This window comes from Suricata suricatta, chromosome 10, assembly GCF_006229205.1.
Source record: "Suricata suricatta isolate VVHF042 chromosome 10, meerkat_22Aug2017_6uvM2_HiC, whole genome shotgun sequence".
NCBI lineage: Eukaryota > Metazoa > Chordata > Mammalia > Carnivora > Herpestidae > Suricata > Suricata suricatta.
Window position 1 is genome coordinate 94,804,675 of NC_043709.1, and position 21,972 is coordinate 94,826,646.

Consider the following 21,972-nt stretch of genomic DNA (forward strand, 5'->3'; position numbering starts at 1 on the left):
GGCAATAAACTCTTGGAGGTAGGTCTCATTTGGGTCTGTCTTCATAGGGAATGGCGACAAAATGAAAAATAATATATCAAACTGCAAAGATTTTGCTCAGCCACGGAAACTATCAACAAAACAAAAAGACAGCCTGCTGATTGGGAGATGATATTTGCAAATGATATATCTGACAAGGAGTTAATATCCAAAATATATAAGGAATTTCTACAGCTCAGCACCAAAGGAACACATACAAGTGGTTAAAACTGGACTGAATTCCATTAAAAATGGACCTGAATAGATGTTCCTTGAAAGGAGATATACAGAAGGCCAACAGACACATAAAAAGATGCTTAACATTACTAATGATCAGGAAAATGCAAATCAAAACCATAATGAGAAGGCTGCCTCCGTGGCTCAGTCGGTTAAGCATCTGATTTCGTCTCAGGGCATGATCTCCTGGTTGGGGGGCTTGAGCCCCACGTGGGTTCTGTGCTGACAGGTCAGAGCCTGGAGCTTCAGATTCTGCGTCTCCCTCTCTCTCTGCCCCTCCCACACTTGCAGTCTGCCTCTCTCTCTCTCTCTCAAAAATAAATAAACATTAAAAAAATTTAAGAAACATAATGAGGTATCAGTTCACACATGTCTGAATCAAAAACAATGAAATAACAAATATTGGTGTGGAATAGTGAATCTTATACATTGTTGGTGGGAATTTAAATTGGTGTAATCACCATGGATAACAGTATGGAGGTACCTCAACAAAATTTTGTCATTTTTGGCAAAACAGCCATTGTTGGATTTAGAGGGTTTTATACTAAATGAAATGAGTCAGACAGAGAAAGGCAGATACCATATTATTTACCTAATTATGTCAAATCTAAAAAGAAATACAAATAAACACACAAAACAAATAGACAGAGAGACCAAAGGTGTGATTTCCCTTGGGGAGTGGGAAGGAGGGATGGCTGAAATAAGTGAAAGAAAGTAAGTGGTACAAACTTTCAGTTATAATAATTCACTGAGATGTAAACTACAGCATAGGGAATATAGTCAAGACCACTGCATTCATTTTGTATGATTTATGATGATTTTTAATGATGATCATAGCATGATGTGTATAAATGATGAGTTGTTATGTCTACACCAGAACTTAATTTAGGATTGGATGTCAACTATACAGCATGAAAAATACATTTTATGAAAATAAAAATAATACTATCAACCAATTTTGCAAACCAAAAACAAACAAACAAACAAAACCCGGAACTACAGATCGATAGAAAAAATATCCTGCAAATTATTAGCAAATCAAATCCAACAATGGAAAACAAGGAAAAGAATTCCATTGATGCCAGTTAGGTAATTTGGATTTAAAGTTTTATTCCTTGGATGTTCGTGTGTTATTTAATTGAGTTTTAAAAGTACTTTTTTGGGATGGCTCGGTGGCTCAATTGGTTAGGCATCCGACTTCAGCTCATGTAATGATCTTGTGGGTGGTGGTTCAAGCCCTATGTCTGATTCTGTGCTGACAGCTTAGAGCCTGGAGCCTGCTTCAGATTCTGTGTCTCCTTTTTTCTCTCAAAATAAAGAAATATTTTCAAAAATAAAGAAACATTAAAAAAATTTTTTAAGTACTTTCTCTTTCCTTCTCCAATATTTTGAAATAAGTGAAACTTTTAAACTTTTGTTATTTATCCCCTATATAGATTTAGGCTTTTTTCATTTACAACAAATATTTCTATTAAAATACAGACATTAGTTATCATTGGAGAAGGAATAAATAGGTAACATAAATAACTATTTAATATTCAAATCTCTGGTATAGTGCTATTATTCAATATTACTCAATATTTTAACTTTATCAGAGGCATTTGGTTTTTTTTCAGCAGAAACGTAAACTTGTTTACAAATAATACAAATAGAATGCAGGTATATTTAAAACTATGGTAGAAAATTGATAAGATAAATTCAGAAATTGATGTCTTTATGGCAGTTACAATAAAATTGAAAATGTAGTCAGTTTTCACTATTGGTGTCACATATAAATAAATACCTGTCTACAGGATGATGATTTCAGAATATCTTTGGTATAAAAGAAATGACATAACAAGGGCATAAGAAAAGTATGCAGTGTCAAGATTTAGCAAAATGATCTAAAGGTAAAATGCAAACATCTAAGCTATTTTACACAAGACCTAAGTCCTCCGTGTTTGTGATTCAGATGGGAGCAAGTTAACACAGCCTGACTGGTCAAGTCTCTGACCCCAATGTCTTGTGGCACATACAATTTGTCAGAGGCATTTGCCTAGGGACAACCTACATGCCACACTGCAAGCTCAAAGTCTCTACCTTCTGAAGGTGTGTGATGACATAAAGTGTCTTCAAAATAGCCCAAGGGTAAGAATTTCCTGTTCAAATGTTAAGTGACACATTGATGAGAAATCTACTTTTTCCACTATTGCCTCACTCTGAGGTCTCACAGGGCCGGCAGGCTGTGAAGACCACAGATATTACCTGTTTACGAGAGTAGCCTGGTTCCTTCTGGAAGACGCAGGACTGTCTGGCCAACAGAAGGTATGTGTCAGTTCTGTCCTGTCTCCCTAGTAGCCAGGTAGTGGGAGATACCAATGCTGGTGGGATGCACTGGAGGCACAGCTAATATACCATCACATCACAGAGAACATTGGTATCTGATTTCCAACAGTTCTGGGTAACAAGCTAGAATGACTATGAAGTCTTATTTTTTTTCAATGTGAACGATACTTTAATACTAATTTTTTTTATTAGCACTGGTTTTTTTAAAAATAGTTTATTGTCAAATTGGTTTACATACAACACCCAGTGCTCTTCCCCATAAGTGCCCTCCACCATCACCACCACCTCTTTTCCCCCCTCCCTCTTCCCCTTCAACTCTCAGTTCATTTTCAGCATTCAATAGTCTCTCAAGTTTTGCATCCCTCTCTCCCCAACTCTCTTTCCCTCTTCCCCTCCCCCAGGTCCTCCATTAGGTTTCTCCTGTTCTCCTGTTAGACCTATGAGTGCAAACATATGGTTTCTGTCATTCTCTGCCTGACTTATTTCGCTTAGCATGACACCCTCAAGGTCCATCCACTTTCCTACAAATGGCCATATGTCATTCCCCCTCATTGCCATGTAGTACTCCATTGTGTATATATACCACATCTTCTTGATCCACTCATCAGGTGATGGACATTTAGGCTTTTTCCATGTTTTGGCTATTGTTGACATTGCTGATATGAACATTGGGGTACATGTGCTCCTATGCATCAGCATTTCTGTATCTCTTGGGTAAATCCCAAGCAATGCTATTAGAATGACTATGAAATCTTAAAATATTCAAATTCTTTATTGTGGATAAGAGATCTTAAAATATTCAAATTCTTACTTGTGGATAAGTCATTAAGATCGCACACACATGCATAATTGGGTTTGTAAATCAATATAATTTTGGGTGAGATCACATAAGCATCATGGCCAAGAACACTTAATTTGGATTTGTCATCAATTGCCACCAATGGTATATTATATATTATTTGATACTTGCCCAGCATTAAAAATAGATTCTTAAAATGAATTTGTTTTATCATAAAGGACAAATGTAATTTCTCATAATTACTTTGATAAATGAACACACTTTGATTTTTCATAAAATGCAAAATGAGGTACCTTCTGTAAGATGCGAACTTAACTGTAAACAATCCAAAGACTTTTTAAAAAATGGAACAAAACTTGGCTGAGAACGTTATTTGATACTGAAAGACACTCCTGTGTAATGAATTATGTTATATGGTCTAAATGATGTAAATCCATCATGATAAATGGTTATTGTGTTACACATAATTAAACTAACTAATATATGATTGAGACCTTAGAACAGACAGATTGAGTTTAAGTCCTTTATATGCTTTACATTTTACATATTTTGATTCCTCTTTTAATTTAGTAAACCAGATACTGACACAAAACAACTTTTTAAAGGTGACATTTTGTCATTTGACACCAGGAGCAGTTCCAGATTTCCCTGACTACAGAGTTCACTGACTGAAGTCTGATATTACATTTATGTGATTTATTAGCATAACTATCCAACTACAGCTACCCTCACTGCCTTTGAAATCGTAGATCTTTCTAGAAGTTTGTAACAACTGTGCTCTTCCATAAATGATACATGCTTTTGTTTATCATTTTATGGTATCATATGTTTGCCATCAAATCAGTTGTCACTTTCTGATGTTCATAAAGTCCTCTTCTAAAAACGCGTTTTATTTTTCATTCTGTTTTCACTGTTGTTCCTGCTTTGGGTAATTTTAGTGTGTCATGTAACGTTTTGCAGCATATAAGATACTTATAGTAAAATTTAATGATGCTCAGATCCCTAAAGATGTTCAAAATAAAATACCACTTTGATAGCACTGCATTACTTTTTAGTAAAGCAATCTAAAACCACAAATAAAAGTCATTTGCAATAGGAAATTCCTATAACTGCTAAAAATACTATTCTTCAATCTTAGGACCCTTAGGTTTTAACCAATAATGGGTTTTAACATTGTCAAAAAATTGGTGCAACACTTTTTTTCTAATATAGTATTTTAATTTTAACCTGGTTATTTTGATAGTGTGGAAATCTGTCTGTGGACTCTGGCCTTATATTCGTGAAGACATTATTATTCATGAATTCCTTTCTTCTTCACCAATTTCTTGCTTTACATGTTTCCCAACCAATACTCTTGTAAAAACACACTTATTCTATCATGAAACACTTATTTCAAGTCCTATGAAAGTTAGTACCAGAGTTGACATTGTTCAAGTGCAAATGAGTAGTGTCCTCATCCCATACTCCACCCGGTGTCACTGTACTCGCAATGTTGTCAGCACATTACACACACTCTTTATCAAGACCTTCAGTTCGGTTTCAGACCTGACCTTCCTCAGCTGCAGACATGAATAACCAAGCAGTTACTTATGCAGAACTCCATCACGCTAAGGGCTCAAAAAGACAGCAAGAGAAACCTAGGGGCACTAAAAGTTCCATTTCAGTACCTGAGGAGGACATAGCCTATGCAGAATTAAATCTTCAAAGGGCTTCTCAAGATCCTCAAGGGAACGGCAAGAACTACCACTGCAAAGGTAAGACTTTTAATTCAGACAGGTGTGTGTGAAGTTGGGGTGCAGGGGTGTAGGGAAAGGGTAGGAAATGATCTCCCACATTTGTCTCTTGTGAGGACCAGAGCTGGACGTATTGTAATTGAATGCATTGGTGTATTCTGAGAGAAGATTTCAATGGTCACGATGGGTTTGAGGTGCAAGTTATTATATGTGATTCCCTGTGCCCTGTTGGTTCTGTTGTTTGTAAATTTCCTAAATTATTTTCTCCATCATCCTTACTCAGTGTTTTCATTTCTGTTTCTACTATATACCATCATGTCCAGAGAAGCTCATTGCTGGGATCCTGGGAATCATCTTCCTGGTCTTGATGTCCACTGTGGTCACAATAGTTGTTATTCCCTGTAAGTAAGTGTTTGAATGACTCAAAGGGAATATTTCACGTTAGTGTTAGTGTACTGTATAACAGTCTGACTTTCATGACCTCATTTTAATGCATGTATGCTCTAAATATGGAATATTTTTCTGAATGTATCTAAAGTAGAAATAGCAGAATAATTTCAGGGAGTATTAAACATATATTCAGATTTCAACTCAAAGGCAAGTTATACAAGAGACTTTATGCATCAAGGTGAATTAATTCTTGAGATTGCTTAAACCAAATATTGCAAGAGATAGTGAGGTTTGGTTCTTTAAGCTTTTGAATTATTTACCCCTTCATTACTTTATTACTTTATTACATTTTTCTCATAAAATAATACACCCAATTTTAATCTAGGAAACTCAAATTATTATAATATATTTTACTTAATATTCTGTTTTTTGAGGATTGCTTTAATGTTCTAGCTACTGAAGGACCAGAGCAGAGCAAAACATCCCTGGAAACAACGGTCCAGAAAGGTACAGCATCACTCACAAAATTCTGATATTAGTTTAGGGTTTATTTTATCTCTATCTTAAATTAGGCAAAGATTATAATAGGTTTTTCTGGGAAAAATGGTTTAGATAATCACTTAATGAGCTTTCAGAAATAGTGATTATGGGAAACTATTACTTCTTGGACAAGAATGCGAAGAAATATTCATTTAATATCACCATACCCATTGTTACCATTGCCTCTCATTTCCTCCTCCTGTAATATGATAAAAGATAAATCATGCCACAAAGGTGGTTTTGTTCAGTGGCTCTCAGCACATGTTGGGATGGACATTTTTGTGGTTGCCTTATATGTTCACATAAATTAGGGGATGAAAGCCTGACTTTTCTCTGGTTGTGTGTGTATTTTGTTTCATTTATACCAGCTTGTAAGGGTATATGAATATGTTATGTACACACATGTGTTACATATACAAGTATGTAAACTTTCATTTTCTAATATTCAAAGCTTTTTGGATAATGTCTCATAATCTCTCTCCAGCGTGTCACTGTTGTCATTGCCTGAAAGAGTGGTTTACGTATTCCAACAGCTGCTATTACCTTAGCACTGAGAGAAAATCCTGGAATGAGAGTTGGACGTCCTGTGCTTCTAACAACTCTGACCTGCTCTCCTATGATGATGAAAAGGACATGGTAAGTTCTCAAATGTTTCCAGATTCTATTAAAAGCTTGTCAGTTAATAGGGCTCCTGGGTGGCTCAGTCAATTAAGCTTCTGACTTCGGCTCAGATTATGATCTCAAGGTTGGTGAGTTTGAGCCCCACGTCAGGGTCTGTGCTGACAGCTCAGAGCCTGGAGTCTGTTTCAGATTCTGGGTCCCCTCATTCTCTGCTTCTCCTTTGCTCATCCTCTCTCTTAATCTCTCAAAAATAAATAATAAATAAATGTAAAAAATAAAAAATACAAAAGCTTGTCAGTTAATATTATGCTTGTAGAATTCATTCATAGTTTTTTATGTATTTGTAGTTTATTTTATAGTATTTAATATTCCATAGTCTGACTCAATGACACATTATTTATATTTTTATACCTTTAGTGTACATTTGATAATTTGCCATTCTTGCTTTTCATAGAAAGCTGTGTTTCAAGACGTGCTGTTTTCCCTTAAATAAACTTTACATTTAATTTTACAACACATCAAGGAAACTAGGCATATGATTGTGCAAATCGATTATGAAATAGATAGAATCACACAATTACAAATTACATCATGAGATAGAAATTTAGAGCATTTATCAGCCCTGCCTATTTCCATTTTATGAAATATCTCTGCTTATTTTGGGGGCTTTATTGCAATGGAATCATTCCATGTGCATTTTTATGTGTCTCCCTTCTCTCCTAGATGTTATTTCTAATCCATCTATATTAACATATTTGTCTATAGTTTGTGAATTTTCAGTGCTGGCTTATATAAATATGAAATTTTAAAAATCCTTTTCAGAAACTTAGTTCCTTTTTAGTGTGTGGGTATTATTAGTAATTATTTTATGAAATGTCTGTCTTCTTCCACAAATAATATTTATAATAATTTACTATACATTAATGCATATTAAATAGTATATTTTCAGAATATAGATAATATAATTTTCATTATAAAATAACATTGTACAATATAAAATAGTTGTATTTATTTATAATTATGCTACGTCCCTGTAAGCAGTAGTATAAAATTGCCGTCATAGATATGTGTATATTTCCTTATTTTAAATTATGTCTACATTTTTCTATTGTATTCTGCAGATATACATTGTACCAAATAGTCCTTTGATCCAAAACTCAGTAGTCTCTAAAATTAATTAATAAGTTCTGGTGGTTATAAACAGCACCATTTTTTTTTTGAGCTGTAAATCTTAAGGGTACACTCACTGTGAAAATGAGAAGTCTTGGAGTGTGTCTCTTGCCCATTTATCCAGGGTAACGTATTCTTTTCACTTCTTAGAAGTCTTGGTCATATTTGAGGTATGAGCACTTTTTGAGCTTTTAAGATGCAATACCTGTGATGTTCATTTTTACTCTCATATTGGAGTCAATCAGAATTTTAATGCTAGCACCGTCCTACTTAGCATTTTATGTGTTACAGTGATTATGATGGACCTATTTCAGAAGTGAGTCAAAGTTCATGAATATAATTTTCTTTATTATTTTGCTGAATTTACCTTTTTCTTTATTTCTTTAATTTTTGACTTTTAATTATGGTTTATGACCCTATTAGAAACTTATTTTTTGATGTTATATTTCTGATCTTGATAAAAGTGATAGTTATATTTTTCTACATAATTCCTTCATTCACAGAGCCTCATGTATAGTAAAATAAGTCTTTTCTTCACAAATAACTTTATATCAATAGAGTTAGATATATGTACATATATGCTCTACTCTCCCTTTTATAAATAATATAGATACTATCTTTATGCAGATAATTATATACTCATAGATCACAGTCTACATAGTCTGTCACAACCCACAGCAGCTTGAGTACAACGTAGAGACTTACTTGCCTTTATGGTCCCTTACAATGTCCCATTTATACTATAAGTGTCCGGAATATTTGTCTATTTACATTGAGAATCACATGGATAAAAAAATGTTATTTATTTATTTTGCAAGAGAGAGAGAGAGAGAGAGAGCAGGCAGGGGAGGTGCAGGGGGAGGGAAAGGCATAGCATGGGAAGTGGGCTCCACACTGACTGGTCAACACAGTGCCTGATACAGGGCTAAAACCCACAGACTGTGTGATCAAGACTGAGCTAAAACCAAGAGTTGGACTCTTAACCAACTCAGCCACCAAGTACACCTAACCTTTTTGTTTTATAGCATCCATCTTAATGAGTATAAGTGAGAACTCATCAAGATTTTGATTTGCTATTTTTAATTCGTTAATGATATTGAGCATCTTTTCGTATGAGTTTTCACCATTTATATTTTCATTGGAAATATGTCTAATTTTTTGAACCATTTTTAAATAATGTTTTTGGTGTCTGCTGGTGGTACTAACTTGTAAATTAATTATATATTTTAGATATGATTCCTTGTCTGATATATGATTTGCAAGTGTTTTTCCACTCAGTCTTTTCATTGTTGATCATGCCCTTTAATGCTCAGAAATGTTTTGGGGGGATATAGCCTATTCAGCTACAATGAACTCTCCCTTTGTGGTCTAGCGTTGGTGGCATACCCAAGAAATCATTGCCAAATACAATTTGTTTATTCCACCCACCTAATTTTTCTTTGAGGAACTGTGTAGTTTTACATCTCACAGTTATGTCTTTAGTCCATTTTGAGTTAATTTTAGTATACGGTGTAAATGTAAACATCCAATTTCATTCTGTTCCATGTGGGTCATCAGTTTTCCAATACTGTCTTTCCCTATTGAATGTTCCTGGCACCCTTATCAAAACTGATTAGACTCAATATGCATAGGTTTGTGTCTGGATATTTTTAAGGTATTGTTTCCATGGAGGATTTCAGGCCTGCGGCTTTCATTTCCTATATCTTGCTGATTGCATCCCGTTCTAGTGTGAAGTCATGTGCAGGGCAGAGATATGGATTCTGTGGTAGATATTGTGGTCAAAAGCTGATTGAGGTGGAAGATACATCACCTATTCCCTGATTTTCACACTGACTTAAGTCACTTCATAATCCACTCTCTTCTGTCAAGATTACTTCTTTGTTTTGCAAGTGTTCTTTGGTCATTTCATGTTCTGAGATGTGGATTTGTATGTGGTCATTCTATCAGCAGTTTCCTAAGTCTCAGGTGTCTATAAATATTTTTAAATGATATTAGTAAGTTGTTCATTCTTTGTGCCTTCATATTGTTGTTCTGTATTTTTCTGCCTTTGCTGTTCTTCTCATATTCTACTTAGACTTATATTGACTTTCCTGACACTGTTTAGAAAGTCTCTGAATTCTGTCAATTTTTCTGTTTTTCCTTCTCAACATGTGGTATAAATAAATTTTGTTATTCCTTCATTTTCATCTTTTATTTTCAAAATACATCCCAAATTTTCTATTGAGAAGTTAGTAAATTTTTAATTTTAGGTACATATTTATGCACTCAGATTCTCTGTAGTTTATTTCTCTATAGTCTATTTCTTTATAGTTTTATTTCTCTATTGATATTTCTTACTTACTGGATTGCTGCCATCACATGTTCATGTAATTCTTTCAACTAAGTTTTCTTTATAGTTCACATATATTTATAAATAAGACTTTGAAATACTTTTTTTTCTAATGTGTGCAACAACTTCTCCCAGTAGAAGTTTCTTTTTATACTTTTTTTTAAAAAATTTTATTTATTTTTGAGAGACAGAGAGAGACAGCACAAGCAAGGGAGGGTCAGAGAGAGGGAGATACAGAATCTGAAGCAGGCCTCAGGCTCTGACCTAGCTGTCAGCACAGAGCCCGACAAGGGGCTCAAACCCAATCATGAGATCATGACCTGAGCCGAAGCCGGATGCTTAACCTACTGAGCCACCCAGGCGCCCCTATCAGTAGAAGTTTCTATTGACCTGTTCTTTCTTTTCATTGGAAGACATCTTCCAATTTCTCATCATATTTTTTAACATTTTAGGTAGACACTTTTGAAAACATAATTTAGTAAACATGAATTATATTCCATGATTCATAGATTTACTTTTTTTGTGCAAAAGGTTTATGGCATAATCTTCTCCAATAAAGTCTGTCCCCTGATAGTTTTGTTCTATTTTTCCAAATTCCTTTTGCTTATTTCAATGATGCTGTGACTTTGTAGCTTTGATGTTAATTACAAGGGTTTTGTTTGTATGCTTGTTTGTTTTAGAAAGGATGTGTTCAAATCCTGCTGGTCAGTAGGGCTTTCACCCTGTGCAACGTGACATCTGTGAGTGTGAGTGTGGGAGGAGACTGTTGACAACTCTCCTATTAGCTCTCAGGTCTCCTGTGTTTATGCTTTCTCCTGGGTGCATCTTGGTCTCCTCTGCATGTGCACAGACATTTTCCATCAGCTCGGAGTGTGTGCAGAGGTCATATCAACTTCTCCATTAGAGTCTCACATCCAGGATCTTTCCATTATGTTTATGGGGACCACAGTGCTTGACACAAACACCACATCTACTGACCATTAAAAGTATGGGTTCTCTTCATCATTACGGAATGAAGTCAGCACTGGGAGCTGAAAACTGAAGGGGTGCTTCACCCCCTTTCCCACTGCTGATCCCGTCTCCCCCGGTGACACCAGCACCATTGCTCTTTGTAGCTTCTCCCAATTGTAACAGGAAGTCTTCTCAATCACAGAGCTGGGGGTCGTGGGTGGGGAGACATGGAAGCATCCTAGGTGAGAAGTTTACAAGTTTGCTTCTAACGTGAATCTCCAGGTTTTTTTCTACTAAATATGTCTTCAGTTTTTGACCTTTGATCCATTTTCAAAACTCTGAAATTGTTATCATTGTCAGATTGTCCTCTCCACTTAGTCCTACTAAAATACTTTTATACTTAAGTGTCCAGGGTGTAACATATATTACAATTCGAAAGTTTCTATAAAGTAAAAAAGAATTAACTTTAATTTGGTACTGCAAATACACGAGTATAAGAACTTTGCTTTGACTTCCAATACAATTTATTTTCTCATAGTTTTTGTTGAATTTACTCTCTCGGACTACATGGATTAGAGTCTCCCAGAGAAGGGATAAAAGTTCATCTGGGCAGCCCAAAGGCTTCACATTTGCTTCCAACCTGTAAGTTTCCTGACAACTTCTTATTTTGTTCCCTACAAAAACTAATCGTAGAAAGTGAGCAGCAAAGTGTGAACAATCATAGAAACACAGATGTTGAAATGTTTCCAAAGAAACTGATATGGGAAATTCAGAATTAGATGTTTAACTATTAGTCAAAATGAATGGCTTATTCATCAAAATACTATGGTACATATGGGTAAGATTAATGAGATACAATTCTTTGTATTTCAGGTTGTCATCATCTTCAGAGAATGAGAACAATTGTACATATGCTGATTTTGACATTAAAAAAATTTACTTTGTACCCTGCTCAGGAAAAAGACCATATATTTGTAAGCGCCAGGCATTTTAGGTACCTCCTTTTGGCATACTGCTACTTCACCAGTTATAAAGAATACATCTCTCGTTACTTTAAAAGTCATACAATTATTTTCTCTGCATATTTTTAAGATATTGCCTTTAGTGTGATTTGGGGTTCACAAGAAAATGAAAGGAAGTTATCGAGATTTCTTATATTGTCCCTATCTGCACATGTGCATGGCCTCTCCCATTATCAACATCACTCACTAGAACATTTCATTAGTTACCAAGGACGAATTCGCATCAATGCATGTATATCTTCCAGAGTCCAAAGTGTCCCTGAAGCTTCACTCTTGGTGCTGTAAAACTGTTCTCAAATTAATTATATTAGTGCAAAAAAATACTCGTGTATTTTATTTCTTAAGCCTTTGCTATTTAGTAAAATAAATAATATATATTACACATCAAAATAATATTGAAAACTTCTCAAAGAGAATAATTCCATTTATATTATCAAGAAAATTGATTTGTCAGAGCCCTTAAAGCACTTCACATGAAGATTGTTTGAGCCAGATTGACAAGGGTATCAGTCAGAATGGAGTCAGGAGACAGAAATAAGGGGACGTTTGAGGTAAACGGTTATTATCAACATGTAAGCAAAAGATTATTAAGAGGAAAAGCTACAAAGATCAAGAAAATCACAGAGAATATCTTAGAGTTAAAGGAGGGATCACTGGGAAGCCAGGACTACTCTCTGAAGACGGGATTCAGACGTCATTGAAGACGGTGTGGGGACACAGCCTCATGGCACACATGCTCACTGGATTGTCCTGGGACAGAGCAGCTCCGCTCTCCACAGGCTGAACTTGGGGAGGACGGATCTCAGGCTGTGACTGGCAGCCAGAAAGAACTCCCTGACATGCAGGGAGGAGGCAAAACTAGAAGACAGGAAACAAAGAGATTGGCTACAAGAATTACTGTAAGATGAATACACAGGACTTTCCGCAAGCATGCAACTGGCAACCAACCCATGGCAGCCAAAGGAGAAAAAACACCATGAAGCCAGGAGGAAGAGCCCTTTGTGCCGCACTGCGTCTCCCTTGTCTTTCACTGACAAAAGTCAATGTCATGTGAGATGACAAGGGAGAAAAGTGATAGGATTTTGCACTGTTATCTTAGAACAGGGCACTGAGGGTGATTTGGAACTGCGAGCACTAAATTAATGGCCCTTCAGGGTTTTCATGGACTACCCCCTGGGCTGCTGTATAAGAGCCATTCAGATCTCCCCACGTCCTCACAGAATGGAACCAAAGTGAACCCTCTGAATCTGTTTTCGTGCAGCATTGTCAAAGATTACATTCATTTCAAGGTAGAGATTGGTTTCTAATTGGATAATAACCAGTGTCCTTTGATACTTTCTCTTATAAGTTGTTTTCCTCACCAGGGTTCAGATATTATGGAATATATTTAGGATTTTTAAAAATTTTTTATGTACTCACTCTGTCAGTCTTTACAATCATGCTAAAAATAATTTGAGACAAAAAATAAAATGTTAAGTAATGAGGAAACCAAAAAATAAAAGGGGACAGATATTTGTATTAATCAAACTAGTTATCTCCAGAATTCAAGACAACCTTGAGTAATTTGATAATAATTCATATATTTCTACCCTAATTCAATTATAAGAGGGATAGAGATTAGACTCGATTATTACTTGCAAAACAAATTCTTATATCGTATACACTTTTAACTGTGAGGATAGACATATTCTTTATATTTCCTGTACATAATCCTTATGCTCGTCTAGAACAATTATATGAATATTCAAAATAACTGAATATAATTAGTAATGGCAGCTGTAACTAATTATTACCAATGTGTTTCATACAACCCAAGATTGCATTCACACTGACAATTAAGCACTTATTTTTTATTTCCCTGTTTGTGGTTTGAGTATGTTAAGGTTAATAGAGTCTGGACATGCATGGACTTGACTCCAGACTACATACAGGGTCAGCTCAGATCTTTTCTTCTAAGAAAAGCAGGATACCAGATATATGATCTTTTATAGCAGAGATAGCAGCTAGCGGAAATGTGTTTCTTAGTGCCAGGTCTCTGAATTTATAAGCTATCACATTCCCACTGACATTACATTGTGAAAACAAGTTATTATGCTCACATTATGTTTTGAAAAAAGGTCACATGGCCAAACTTATCATTTGTTGTCTATAAAGTATAGACTTTTCAAAGTGGTCAGATGGAAGAAATGTAGATTCACTGAAAATAACTCAATCTACCATTATAGCCATAAAAATATTTTTTCTAAATTTCATGAGACAGGTAAGTTTGTAATAGAAAATTATTTGGAAATAGATTAAAATTTTCCTACTCTCTTAATTTCCCATCTGGTGTTTTGTTTTCTGTGCCAAAAATCCTTGTAAAGCAGTTATGTATAGAGACAAATATTAGGGTAATAGATGCTTTACACCATGGTCCTTGTTCAATTTACAAATAAGATATAAACAGAAAGATATAAAGTTTAAGGACATTGGCAGTCAAACTGGTCATTCATGTAATTTCTAAGCACACACTCTTAGCCCTCTGGCTCAGTGACATTCTTCTCTTGTTTAGATTCCTCTGCTAGAAAATATGGTAGAAATAGTATCTTATTCATAGTTACTTGAAGATTTTTGGGACAGTACCTCTTGGCACATGGGTGGGTATGCACTAGATTTCAGTGGTTTTGGCTTAAGAAATTGATACTTTTGTGCCATCACCTGTGACATGATCTTAATTGCAGTAACTTCATAGGGCTGTTCTGAGGAATAAGTAATAATTAATAATTGTAATGCCAAAAGATTCTGAAAATAAAGCCTAACCATGTGAAGTTTTTGCTGTCTATGATCTCTTCATATTTTGCTTCCCCAATATTCAATAAAGGTCATTTTCCAGTAAAACCGAAGCTCTATAACTGCCTTCTACCTTGCCCCACTGAAATAGCCAGGATCAGAAAGCAATCTGGCAAATACTTTAATCATACACATTAAAGAAATTTTTATTTAAAAATGAGAAATTCAGTACACATCATGTACAGACACTAAAGTAATTTTTTTCTGTAGATGTATTTCCTATTTTGATATCATGTTGCAGTTAATGTTTTTCCCTTATTGGTCAAGAACCCCAGTCGTCTCACAAAGTGTGTCCTTTGGACACATGTCAAGGATGTCTCTTTTGGAATTGGAAAATTTAAGGGGATTCTTAAGCTGGGACAAGATAGCCTGTTTAATTCCTAGATTTGGGGATCCTCCAAGGTCCAAGGTGAAGAAGGGACTGAAATGTCCTTTCCCTTCTAATGTTAGAGTATCCCACCGACATATATGCATCTATTACCATAAAGAATGGAGAAAAGTATGGGATGCTGCTAACTGCATTCTGATGTAGACATCTCTCAATTTTCTCCCAAGTACATTTTACATTTCTAAATACATAATAAAAATGTGCCTCAATTATTACCTATATCCATAAGAAGCCATGGGAACTATGCATGAGCTTGGTTATGGGATCCACCAAAACCAGTGGAGATACATAAATATGGAACATTATTAAGGAGCTACTAATCAAAAATTAATTCAGAATAGAAAGACATAGAGAAGTCAGGATGTAAAGATCAAAATGGTAATTTTCTCTGTGTCTACCTTTGTGAGAATATACATCAGGATGGAACATAATGGACTTGTAATTTGGATCCCAGAATTAAATAGTACCCATTTAGTAATAAATTTGGAGAAGGATGATACCTGTATAAAACCTACTGTTGTTGGAACAGAGTAGAAAATGTATTCTTTGCAGGCAGGTGTTTCCAAGGAGAATGCAGGAAAGACTGAGCTGTGCGTATATCTATAATCTCTTGTACCAAGTGTACTAATCTGAAAATTTTGTTTTCTGGTAATTTATGGGTATAAACTTGGAGATAAAACTATAGGGGCCTCTGGGTGGCTCAGTCAGTTTAGTGTCTGAGTCTTGATTTTGCCTCATTTCATTATCTCATGAATCATGATATCGAGCCCCACAGAGCTCGACAGAACAGGGACTGCTTGGAATTCTGTCTCTTCCTTTCTCTCTCTCCCTCACTCTCTTTGCTTCTCCCCTCCCACAAATAAATAAATTTACTTTAAAAAATAATCCTTGAAAAAAATTTACTTTGCCATCATATATAAAAGTTATTTTCCCTTTTTTTGGCTTCCAATTCAACCATCTCTCTTAGATCACTTGGTTTGCCATTAGTAGTAGTAGTAGTAATTGTTACATATATACCTTTATATCCTAAAACATAAATTCTTACTACCTGAATTACTGTGAGTAATTTTGAGTGTGTTTTCTTTTATACCTGGGCATAGATTTCATTAGCATTAAATGCCAAAAATGGTCACAGAACATTTGAAATTATTTAAATACATAAATGTGTATAAGTACAAGAATAATAGATATAAGTACATCCAACTTCAGAATATTAGGGGGTTTTACATTATTTGGCATCATTAATTAATGCTTTGTTACAATCCTACCTTTACATAGAAAGAAACAGTCAAGCAAAATGAGGAGATAGAGAAATATATTCCAAATGAAAGAATAAGATAAAAATCTCAGAAAAAGATGGGAACAACATGGAGATAAGCAATCTACCTGATAACCAGTTCAAAGTAATGATCACAAACATTCCCAAAACACCCAAGAGAAGGATAGATGACACAGTGAGAACTTCAACAAACAAATGGAAAATATGAAAAAGAACCAATCAGACCTGACGTGTACAATGATGGAAACTTAAGAATACACTAGAATGAGGGGCACCTGGGTGGTTCAGTCAGTTAAGCGTCTGACTTCAGCTCTGGTCATGATCTCACAGTTCGTGGGTTCAAGTCCCGTGTCACGCTCTGCTTTCTAAAAATAGAAATATCATAATATCCATAACATCCTTTCCAGGGTATCTATTTGAATAAAATGAAACATTAACTTGAAGAGATATATGCACCCTGTGTTTATTGCAGCATAACTATGATAGCCAAGATAGAAATAATCTCTATGCCTATCTATAGATAAATGAATAAAGAAGTGAGATATAAAGATATAGATTTAGATACATACATATGTATACATACACACATCATTAAAAGAGTATCACCCACACTGCACCCCACCCAGCGTAACTGGACTAGCAGCACTGTCCTCATAGTACACACACTACGTATCAAGTCCTTCAGTACAATCCCATTCAGCACTGAGCCTGACGCCACTCAGCTGCACAGATGAATGACCAAAGACTCACCTGTGCAGAACTCCATCAGGTTAAGGACCCAAAAAGACAGCAAGTAAAACCCAAAGGCACTAATTATTCCATTTTAGTAAATGAGCAGGAAATGGACCCTGCGGAATTGAATCTTCACATTGCTTCTCAGGATTTTCAAAGGACTGACAAGAACTCTCGCTGCAAAGGTAAAACTTGGAATACACATACAGTATAACGGTTCTAGAAAATGCAGTTCGGGTGCAGGGGTGTAGAGAATGAGTGGAAATGGTGTCATATTTTTCACTGGTGAGGATCAGAAGTGGAAGTAGGAATACAGTATTGTAATTGAAATCTGGGGACTAGCTTTGTTTAGGGGATGGAATCCGTAGTCTTTACCAACATGTCATGGAGTAGGGTATTTACTGTGAATGCAATGGTATGTTCTAAGAGAAGATTACAATGGTAGACATGGGTTTGGGGTCCAAGTTTTACATTTGATTCCTTGTGGGTTGTTGCTTCTCTTGTTTGTAAATTTCCTAAAGGATTATTTCCATGCCTCCTTTCTCACGGTTTTCATTCCTCTTCTACTGTTTACCATTGTGTCCAGGGAGATACATTGCTGAGATTCTGGGAATCATCTGCCTCGTCTTGATGTCCACTGTGGTAAAAATAGCTCTTATTCCCTGTAAGTAAGTGAGAATCACTAAAAGGGAATTTTTCACTTTAATATCATCAATTCCTTGAAATATTATGTAACATTCTTGAATATTATCTCAATGTAATGCATGCACGCTCTAAATGTGGAATAGTAATTCTGAATTTATCTAAAGTAGAAATAACAGAATAATTATAAGGGTTATTAAACATGTTTCAGAATTTCATAACTCAAAGGCAAGTTATACGAGAGACTTTATTGAGATATACAAATTAATTTTTGAGATCGATTAAAGCACATACTGTAAGCGGTAGTGAGGCTTGGCTCTTTAAACATAGGTGTTATTACCCCCCACATGTTCATTACTTTATTAAATTTTTACTGGTAAAATCTATTTTATTATAGTTTTCTTATTCTAAATATACCAAATTTTAAACTAAGAAACTCAAATTATTATGATCTCTTAAAGTTAATATTATATTTTTTGAAGATTACTAATGTTCAAGGTACTGAAGGACCAGGGTAGAACAATACATCCTTGAAAACAAGGTTCCAGGATGGTACAACACCACTTCCAAAATTCTGATATTAGTAAAATATGTATTTTATCTCTCTCTGAAGTTAGGCAAAGATAATAGACTCTTTTGGGAAAATGAATTAGAAAATCACTTAATAAACTTTCAGAAATAATGATTATAGGAGAGTATTACTTCTTAGGCAACAATATGAAGAATAATTCTCATTTAAAATCACCATACCCATTGTTTCCAATTGCCTCACATTTCCTCCTCTTAGGGCATGTTAAAAGATAAATCATTCAATAGCAGTGGTTTTTTTCAGTGACTGTCAGCACATGTAGACATGGACATTTTTGTGTTTGCTTTGTATGGGCACATAAATTAGGGGATGAAAGCCCGAGTCTTCTCTGAGTGTATGTGTTTTGTTTTACATTTACTCGCTTGTGAGGGTATATTAATATGTTATGTACACATATGTCTAAAAATATGCAGGTATGTAAATTTTCATGTTTTAATACTCAAAGAATTTTGGATAATATTTCATAATCTCTCTCCAGCACATTACTGTAGTCATTGCCCAAAAAAGTGGTTCATCTATTCCAACGATTGCTATAACATCAGCACTGAGAGAAAACCACGGAATGAGAGTTTGACGTCCTGTGCTTCTAAGAACTCTAAGCTTCTCCACATAGATGATGAAGAAGAACTGGTAAATTTTGAATGTGTTCTGATTTTATTAAGTCAGTTATTATTATATTTGTAGAGTTCATCCATAGTCTTGTGCATATTTGTGGTTTATTAATTTTTAAATCTTTTAATATTCCATAGTTTGATTCTATGACACTTTATTTATATTTTTATACCTTTAATGTACATTTCATTATTGCCAGTTCTTGCTTTTCATATAAAACTGTGCTTTTATACCTGGACTTTTGCCTGAAATATTTACTCTTTAATATTACCACACATCAAGGAAACTAAGCTTATGAATGTAGAAATTGATAACAAAGTACTTAGAAGGGTGTAATTCCAAGTCAGATCATGAAATAGAAGTTTAGAGCCTTTATCAGACATGCCTATTTTCATAATATGAAGTATCTTTTCTTATTTTTGGACTTTATATCAATAAAATTATTCAGCATGTATATTTTGTGTGTGTCTCCCTTTACTCCCAAGGATATTTGTAATCTGTCTATATTATCACATGTGTCTATTGTATGTGAATTATCACTGCTGTCTTCTATGAATATGACATTTTTAAATCTAGTCTCAGAAATTTAGTACCTTTTTAGCATGTTAATATTATCAATAATTATTTTATTAAGTCTTTTCTATGCCTTATTCTACATATATTTATAGTCACTATAATAACTACATAGTATATAATATATTTATCATAATAAAATAATAATGTATAAGTATAATGATATAACTGTATTTATATATTATTATACATTTTCCTATAAGCATTATTATGAAATGGCACAGTCATAGATATGCATGTATTTTAACATATTAAATTATCTCTACATTTTCTAGTTTATTGTGTAAATATACATATTACCAAAAAGCCCCTTAATCCAAAACTCAGTAGTCACAGAAAAATTACTAGAGGAAGCTCTGATGGTTGTCTAACAGTACAATTATTCTGAGCTGTGAATCTTGAGGACATCTCTTTTTTGAGAATGAGAAGTGCTTGGTCTTGCCTTTTTCTCCCAGATGGGGTCTTCTTTTCTCTTCTTAGAAGTCTTTGTCATACTTTAGATATGAGCCCCTTTTTGAGCTTTTGTGACAACACAAATACCTGTGAAATACATTTTTAGTCTCATATTGGAGTATCTTAGTCATCAGAATTTTAATGTTACCATAGTCCTATTTAGCATTTTGTGCACTACGATGATTCTTATGGACCTATGTCAGAAATTAGCCAAAGTTCATGCATAAAATTCACTATGTTACTTTCCTGGATTTTGCTTTTTCCTGATTTCTTTATTTTTTTAACTTTTAATTCGGGTTTATAATCCAATTAGAATTTTTCTTGTGATGTTAAATTTCTGATGCTGTAAGATAAATGTGAAGGTGTATATAGAAATGTGTATACTTTTCCAGAGCATGACATAATTGATGGAGCATAGGATATAGCAAAATAGATATTTGCTTCATAAATAACATTATGTACATAAATGTATATATGCATATATATCCTATAATATGTTTTATGTAAATAATGCAGAAGCCATATACCTTTTTGTAGATAATTATTATATACATAGATTACAATCTAAACAGTCTATCACAGCCAACAGTAGTTTGGGTAAAATGTAGAGCCTTAATTTCCTTAATGGCCCCTTACCCTGTCCCATTATGCATTTATACTATATTTGCCCTAAATATTTCTCTATATACATTGAGAATTACATGGATGTTATAATTTTGCTTTAACTGATAATTTTGCTTCATATATCAAACAATTTAGAAAACATGAAACATGAAGGAAAGTCCATTATACCTTGTGGGAAGTAGAAAAGATTCAGCTGCTTGGCCATTTGCTAGCAGGATATGTCACTCCCTGAGGGGAGTTGCAAAAATAGGCAGGGGAGCACCACTCCCTGTCAGGAGAAGCCAGAAGAACAAAGATCAATCGCCCACAGGCAGAGTGGTATCGGCCCTTCAGTGCTGTGCTAAAAACTTTAGTTTATTTCCTTCTTTACCCTAGCTTTAATCCCTTAACCCTGTTTCCTAGCAACCGACCTAGGTCAGCTGCCTTGTTTTCCCGCCTTGAAACCTTTATAAGATACAGGGTTTTCTGAATAAAGGTGAAGAGGCTTGATCAGAAACCGTGTGCTGTCTCCACTCTCTGTGCTCCCCTTTCCTGCCCTTTCTCTCCCTCCCTCAGGATCAAGAACCCGGGAGGATTTTCCGCCCTGCTGGTGGGGCGGACGAGACAGGTGCGCCAAACGCCAGGACGAGCACGCTGGGACCTGGCTTGGGCTAAGACAATACCTGGTGGGAGTTTTAGTCTTTCCTTGGTTCTCTCTTTCTTTCCGATAATCCAAGATTCCTTTTTCACCATTTAATTTCTATTTAGGTAATTTCCTTTAGCAGTTCTTTTAAGAATGAGTCTGGTGGTGATACGTTTTCTTAGTTTTCCTTTATCAGACAATATCTCAATTTCTCCTACATGCCTGGGTGCTATTTTGTAGGTTAGTCAATGCTTTTTGATTGGAATCATGCAGTTGGTGTCTAAAACTTTTTGTCATTCCAGCATGCCTTTATTCCATTCTTTTGCCTGGAGAGAAAAAATGTTTTGTGGGCTTTTGTGTGTACCTGTTGGTGTCTGTGGCTTACTAGCCTCTCTGGCAGCAGTCTGGGATATGTGAGGTAAAGAAAATTTCCAGGGAGCTCACTGCCATGTCATTCCTCCAGTCTCCAGTGTCGGATTCTGTCAACTTTCTCA

The 21,972-nt window shown here is 35.0% G+C and overlaps 1 protein-coding gene across 2 annotated transcripts; it reads left to right on the forward strand.

Annotated features, from left to right (window-relative positions):
• The first annotated feature begins 4,771 nt into the window (after window positions 1-4,771).
• Window positions 4,772-14,942, forward strand: LOC115304187 (NKG2-A/NKG2-B type II integral membrane protein-like). Of its 2 annotated transcripts, XM_029954255.1 has the most exons (6): window positions 4,772-5,133; window positions 5,436-5,513; window positions 5,956-6,009; window positions 6,527-6,678; window positions 11,652-11,755; window positions 11,987-14,942. In XM_029954255.1, the coding sequence occupies exons 1-6, from the start codon at window positions 4,947-4,949 to the stop codon at window positions 12,105-12,107; spliced, it is 696 nt and encodes a 231-aa protein (XP_029810115.1). In that variant the 5' UTR covers window positions 4,772-4,946; the 3' UTR covers window positions 12,108-14,942. The 2 variants fall into 2 exon arrangements, with proteins under 2 accessions (XP_029810115.1, XP_029810116.1); XM_029954256.1 differs by lacking the exon at window positions 5,956-6,009.
• The last annotated feature ends 7,030 nt before the right edge of the window (window positions 14,943-21,972 follow it).

Bases quoted from the DNA above. Each gene is read 5' to 3' on its own strand.
- LOC115304187 (XM_029954255.1), top strand. From the start codon at position 4,947: ATGAATAACCAAGCAGTTACTTATGCAGAACTCCATCACGCTAAGGGC. The intron at 6,679-11,651 runs GTAAGTTCTCAA...ATTTTCTCATAG, and splicing joins ATGATGATGAAAAGGACATG to TTTTTGTTGAATTTACTCTC. The intron at 11,756-11,986 runs GTAAGTTTCCTG...TTTGTATTTCAG, and splicing joins TTCACATTTGCTTCCAACCT to GTTGTCATCATCTTCAGAGA.